This window comes from Ochlerotatus camptorhynchus, unplaced genomic scaffold (assembly GCF_037179485.1).
Source record: "Ochlerotatus camptorhynchus isolate MF236.1 unplaced genomic scaffold, CSIRO-AGI_Acam_v1.1 ptg000053l, whole genome shotgun sequence".
Classification (NCBI taxonomy): Eukaryota; Metazoa; Arthropoda; class Insecta; order Diptera; family Culicidae; genus Ochlerotatus; species Ochlerotatus camptorhynchus.
Genome location: NW_027040543.1, coordinates 302,741 through 309,981, shown reverse-complemented (window position 1 = coordinate 309,981; position 7,241 = coordinate 302,741). Strand labels below are relative to the sequence as shown.

Here is a 7,241-nt window from a genome sequence, read left to right as displayed (position 1 = left end):
CGATACTGCAAATCGCAACTATATCATGAAACCTTGCGCAATCGGCTTATATTCATTTCCGCACATCAACTATCTGTCATCTTTTATTTATGAATAAATAGGTAGGAACTATCAATGAACGAACACATTAGATTCTCTTTATTACCAACGAATAAAAAGCAAATAAGTCATCAAACATTTGATATTAATGTGCTGCTAGGTGCTAGGTACGTATTTGCAAACACTAGAACAGCGGCATGGTACAGTGATCAACGATGATGAAGTGTGTGTTATTATTCAAATATCGAGAAGCGTGATAACGTTCAAGTATGAGTACAGAGTTAGGTAGGTACTTAAAACATGCATCGATTATTAGCTTTATTCTAACCGCGCACTTCGTTCACATTATCGTTAAATATCAATTTGTTTATAGGGTCACCTTCATGTTCTTTGAAAATACATTATTCTCGGCCTCCCAGAACGACTTCTTAACGATTTTATTCAACTGCATGCTTTACAATACTTGTACTATTTTAAATAATAACTTCTGTTCAGGCTTTGTTCACACAAATCTGGAGAATTTATTCAACCACTACATTAAACTGCTTGTTGTTGTATAAGGTGTTTCGAGAAGCTTTTATTAGACTTACTTGAGTTGTAACAGAGCTTATTCGATCAATTATTTGATTATTCAGCGTTTATTAGACATCATTGCTTCTTTAAACTGCGATGCTACATACGCTTGGATTCTCATGTGAAGTAACGTTTAACTAGACACATGTAGCAAAACAATAAAGTGGTTCTCAAAATATCGTAAAAATTTGTTCCTTATCGCAAAATATTAAACCCGTATTTTTTTTTTATTTTTGTCATTAAGGTGACCATGTTAGAGTTTTTCCAACAAATCTATTTTTTTTATCAATTTTTTTTTTATAATTCATAGGCCACTGGGCCGATTTCAAGGATCAAAATATCAAATGATAGGTAATAAAAATAGTTTTTAGGAAAGATACAAGGATATTAAATAATGGGATTTGGTATTGAAAAGCATTGATTGTATTTTTTTTTATGGTTTTCCACAATACTCCCAGACTAGATTAGACTACCATGTTTTTCAGCTAAAGGGCCACTTTTGGCAAATAGGAGAACTAGAAAAATGATGATGGTATCATAATTTTGCACGGCGAGGTATGGGAGAATATTTAAAAAACGCTTTTATTTAACGAATAAAGTATTTTCTATAAATTTGGTTGTGCATACGAGCTTAGAAAAGTTTAAATCTAAAGATCGAAACAAAAACTAAGAAGAAAAAAAAAATTGAAATTATACATCTACCGGGTAGCTTTTGAGGTTAATAAATGCTTTTCAAGATTTCTTTCCTATACCTCAACGTGCAAAATTTTAAGACCATCATCATTTTTCTATTTCTCCTATTCGCCACGAGCGCTATCGTTAGATCGCCAATTGATTGCACATAAAAAATACTAGCCCATCTGGTGGCTGATGGCACAAGCTTTTAAGAAAGTTCTATTACATAGAACCACATTATTTTAATTGATTTTTTTGCCAGTTAGTCGTCTGTCACTTCGTTTGTGCTAGAAGGTCCCGAAGAAACGTGCTCAACTTTTTGCCGCAGCTCTGGTACTCTCTTCGGTCCTAAACTAATCGATGCACCCCTCGAAACATAGGAAAATCCACGAACCCCTCATTTTATCTGTCAAACTTTCATAGCGAATCAAAACAGAATTTCGACTAGAATGGGGTACGTTAATCGATTTGCTTGGGACAAATAGGCTAGTCAAGTAGTGAGCCAATTTAAAATCGTTAGTTTCGTATTGATTGTTGATAAAAGTGTCAGTAGAATCCGACAATAAAAGCCACCGGTCAGCACTCGTGTTTATTTCAGTTTACCGTGGGGACGTAATTTGTGATTAGCCCCGGTCCCTTTCAAATTGTATCATTTATATATGGTCCTTATATTTGGAATGACGTTTCACATTAATCTAGTGATGGCCGATTTTCATTTCGAATAGTTGATTAATCGATTAACGAACTGAAAAGTAAAATATTTGTAATTGGTTATATCATGCCGATATAAGCATTAACTTCTCCAGAGGATCATCACGCATCGTTTCAAACATGTGCTGCACTCTCATTGGTGGAAAAATGACAGCACAGTGAACAAAAACAAATCGATTAGTTGTTAATCGAGTAATTACAAAATGGGTCATCTCTGATTTTGGTGTGATTGTTTTGATAAAAAAAAGAGCGCCAATTTTTGTTGTTTAGGGGTATTGAGATAAATACATATTCGTTATCTGCATTTGGGCATATAGTCGTAGCCACTAGCCCAAATCACTTGAGCTTTCAAGAAGACGGTTCAAAAAAGAAAGAAGAAGAAGAAGAAGTTATCTGCATTAAAAATGGAACCGAAATCCAAAATTTCATCACTGGAACTATTTTTAATGAGCACGATTACATTAGCAAACATCACCCTTGGTGGGACGTTGTATGGGCGTGAGCTGTCAACGAATAGATTTAGTGTCAACGATCAAAAATTTAAATCTTGATTTAAGAATCGAGATGAATGTCTACGGGATCGATAAAAATATCGTTGTGCTCAGAAAACGAAGCTCTATCAGATGATGTATAAAAATAGATATTTTTCTCGAAGTTAAACAACCCAATTACCATAAAATAAAATACAATTACACGAAATTTTAACATACTATTACAATAGATGTACAATACGTCACCACCGTCGGGTAGCTTAGCCATTTCTTGATGAATTTCAAAAATTGTGGTACTTCTAGAATTCCTAGGGTCTGTAGATTATTTTGATCTTTCGGAGGATGGTCCCACAACCCAATTGTATGGTTAATTTTTCCGGGCATGCCATTGCGAACTGGCCGTTACACGTTTTTTTTTGAGGCATCGTATTCGGAGTGTTAAGAAACTACTTAGTTCGTCGAGAGGAGCTGTTAGTATAAAGAGATAATAATAAACTTATTAGAGAGTTGTATAGATTTTTCTCCTTTAGTTTACTTAAATCTTTGGTTTTTATTAGTTAGGTAGGTTCAGATTCAACACATTGTAGTTTCATTTTTATACCTGTGATCTTGACTTTTTTTACCTATGGATGAGTACTTAAGGGGGTTAGATTTTGATAAGTTCTTTAGTGGGAATGACACTGATGATGATCAGTCTTGTAAGCGGTCACGGTAGTCGACATATTTTCTGTGATAAATGACTGCCTTTGCCTCCGACACTTGCAAAACAAGCTATAACAAGTACCAAACTAAAATGTCGTATGACAGGCTCTGTCATACGACACTGTCTCCGAAGACCGTCACGAATGTATTTATTTTAGTTTTTCTCATAATAAGAGCTGTGAATTCTGAAAATAGCAAGCAATGATGTCCTAGTAACAATATTTCTTATCAGAAATGGTTTGATTTACACCAAATTGAGGAATTACAACGAAATCACACATGTCATATGATAGCTATTTTGATAATTTTCTTTTAGTTCGAATGTTATTCTACCGCTCGTGTTGTGTGAGAGAGACGACGGTAGAGCATGAGTGTTCGAATACAAACAGACTGTCGCGCAAGACAACGAAGCGAGTGTAGTAAAAAACGTCAACTGTTTCAACCCCTGATGATGGTTGTGATCGACCGCACATTGTAGTCGAAATACGTATCTGTCATGGATGCCAAAATTAATTAAGTGGAATTAAATGGAAGATAACCTGTTTTGCTGTTTTATATTAAATAATAAACCGCTAAAATAAAAATAATAATGATAAAAAAATTCAGCTCTCAACGACCGCTCATTTAGGAAGATCCATAAATGATGTATCATTTTAGGGTAACCAGCCATGTCCAAAAATACTCTATACGTCATTCATGCATGTCATCCATCTTAATGAACGTTGGAGGCGTTCTAAAATATAAGTCTAGATTGCCGTTATACAAAAAAGAAAAATATTTAACAATTAAGATCTATAGACAGGCAAACAAGTTAATGAATATATGCTAACAATGACAATCAATATTAAGTTGAACATAGTTTTTGGGGCCTCATAGCCTAGTCAGTAAAGGCACGGTATTACCAAGCCGGAGTAAAGGCACGGTATTTCTCGACTTTCCTGGGCATAGAGTATCATTGTGCTTGCCACACATGCATTGGTATTGGCATCGAAAGCTCTCAATTAATAACTGTGGAAGTGCATTTAGAACACTAAGTTGAGAGCACGCAATAAGCTAATATGTGCTAAGCAATAAGCTTGAAATGCGAACAAGAAGAAGAAGTTGAACATAGTTTTATGTAAATATAAATAAATAAATATATGAATATTTTAATGCAAATAAAGAAGCAAAATAATAAAAAAAAAAATTAAGTTAATACCTAGATAAGATGATAAAGAATTAAAACTGAATTAGAACCGTCAATGCCATGAACCAGCGCGAGGGGATATTTGATTTAATAGTAGTAGTTAACAAAAATAAAAAGGTAATTTGGAGTAGTCTACAAAAGTTTGAGCATCGTTACGGATATGGAGGATTGAATTCAACATTTGAAAACAAAAGTGGATCGTTGAAGCTTATTTGGAAGATGCCTTGAATTAATAGTAAGTTTTCTGGCTGAATGTCGGGGGTTTGTGAGCATTCCTTACGTTGATGAAAATTACGATAGCATGAGATTGCGGGGTTGCTTGTGTAATAAGATACTTTATTGATTATTCATGAACTCTTGATTGCTTGGGAATGCTATGAAGATTTGAGGTGGAAAAAGGGTGAACGCCTAAGCTTTTTCACATTTATATCGCTGTGAAGCAACTATGAACTGTAGAGGAATCTTACGTCTGTAGCTGTAACCAGTTTGTTTTCGTTTGCTGATCTGCTTAAGATGTTATACTTAATTATCTTAAAGATAAATCGTCCAGCTCAAACATTTGTAGGGGTAAGCGGTGTGAGACCATCGTCATCAAAACTTTTAGCTTAAATGATTAATGAGATAATACTGCCAGTGATGCTACTTGACCAACAACTGATTTATATCAGTGCTCTTTGCTGCATTGGTATTGTTCTAATCAGTAGCGCTATATTTAACGGCTATTAAAAACAATGATAAGGAATTCAACTATAAATTAGTTGCACTTCGATAGCTATGCGTCATTACCAAGACTGTAGTTGTGGCGAAGTGTAATTTACCCAGTAGTAATGGATCGTTGGCAGAACCGTGTGGCTGCAGTAACCGGAGCTAGTGCTGGTATAGGATGGGCCATAGCTAAAGGACTTCTTCAATCTGGAATGATTGTGGTTGGCATGGCAAGACGTGTTGATAGAATGGAAGAACTCAAATCAACGCTTGCCGAAAATTTGAAAGGAAGATTCCATGCTTGTAAGTGTGATGTTAGTAATGAAAAGGAAATAGTATCGGCCTTCAAGTGGATAGATGATAAACTTGGTGGCGCAGATGTGCTGGTGAATAATGCGGGGGTGCTTAAAACGGCACTACTCATCGAACCCGGTAATACTCAGATTATCCGCGATGTTGTTGAAACGAACATTATAGGTTTGATCGTATGTGCACGGGAAGCTTATCAATCAATGAAGAGACGAAACGTTGATGGTCATATTGTTAACATGAATAGTGTAGTAGGTCATGGAGTCCCGGTCGGAGTTGGTACTTTGACCACATACAACGTCTACCCGGCAACAAAACATGCAGTAACAGCACTTACTGAAACATTCCGCATTGAGTTGTTGAATGAAAACAGCAGAGTTAAATTGACGGTACAAATAAAAAATAAAATTTAATAGTCGATTGGTATGTAGCGCTCTAAATAAAACTTGAATATTTTTTTTAATTTAGAGCATTAGTCCTGGAGCTGTACGGACGGATATATTTAATGATCCAGACTTATTGAAGAAGCCAATACCATTTCTGGAACCCGATGACATTGCAAATAGCGTAGTGCATGTGATTTCTACTCCAAAGCACGTTGAGGTTAGCGAACATTAGTTCGAGAATATAATCACTACTCTGTCAATCACTAATCACGTTTTGTTGTTATTTACAGATCAAAGAGCTTACCATCAAGCCGCTTGGAGAGCGATTCTAATGCTGAGAGAGAAAATGAAGGCGATTAGGTATATAAGTGCCATAGGATTGAAGCATCGCAAATAAATAAATAAACGGCAATAATGATGATTGCGCGAAAACAAGAAATGAGTGAGTTCCCTGATAGTTGAGATACGTTTCTACAGTCACAATTTAGTTTAACTACTTACAACAATATTCCCAACTATCGGTACATCCACCTTAGGTTATGTACTACGTATATTCGCAGGCCCTTAGCACTTTAAGGTTGCCCCGTGACCTTTGAACAATCTGAACCTTAAGCATGAAGCGTCGTAAATATATACGTTTAAGTAACTTAAAACTTTAGCACAGAATTTGGACTGGACAAACAACAAACATAATCATTTCATTTTGTTTTATACAAAAAAAAACATGAACCAGCATACGACTGAAAATCTATATAATAAAGATGACCATAATCATGTTTTATACAAAATAAGAATTGATTTGGATACACTTTCGTCGTGTATAGAATTTTTAGCAAATGAAGAACATCAATATTAGATAGGTTTATGTACGCAGGAACACATCACCAGAAATTAAAATAAATTAATGCTCATTAACGATGTACATAGCGGCGCCGGTGGTGTAGTGGTAAGCGTGATTACCTCTCACCCCAGCAGGCCTGGGTTCAATCCCAGTCGGCGCCGCCGGGATTTTCTGAGGCATAGCATCTCTGATCACGCCTTCCTTCGGAAGGGAAGTAAAGCCGTTGGTCCCCGGTTCATGAGTTGATGGGTCGATAGGTAGGGTCCAGGTGTGGGAGCTGCCTCTCTGGCGTCGGTAGCATTGGTGCTCAGCACGAAAAACAAGATCGACGGAAAACAAATCAAAGAAAAAAAAAAACGATTTACATTACTGAACAAAATAAGGTATTGAAAAAACTCGTTTTTTATCAATAGATGCGCCATCTGTCCATTTTATTTTAGTCTAAAAAAATATTTTTCTCTAGTGCGAATATTCGAAAAATGTTAGACTAGCTCAAAATGTCAAAAATGTTGTCTGAAACATAAGATAAGGTCTATCAGTAGCTTCCTATAACTTATCGTTAATATTCCTTCAGCAGCTCATGGTCATTGGCAGAGTTACATTTTCCTCGTGCGTACAAAAAT

The 7,241-nt window shown here is 35.8% G+C and overlaps 1 protein-coding gene across 1 annotated transcript; it reads left to right on the top strand.

Moving 5' to 3' along the window:
* Positions 1 to 5,184: 5,184 nt before the first annotated feature.
* Positions 5,185 to 6,987, top strand: LOC135717231 (farnesol dehydrogenase-like). Its single transcript, XM_065239215.1, has 3 exons — positions 5,185 to 5,780; positions 5,860 to 5,994; positions 6,068 to 6,987. The coding sequence occupies exons 1-3, from the start codon at positions 5,205 to 5,207 to the stop codon at positions 6,107 to 6,109; spliced, it is 753 nt and encodes a 250-aa protein (XP_065095287.1). The 5' UTR covers positions 5,185 to 5,204; the 3' UTR covers positions 6,110 to 6,987.
* The last annotated feature ends 254 nt before the right edge of the window (positions 6,988 to 7,241 follow it).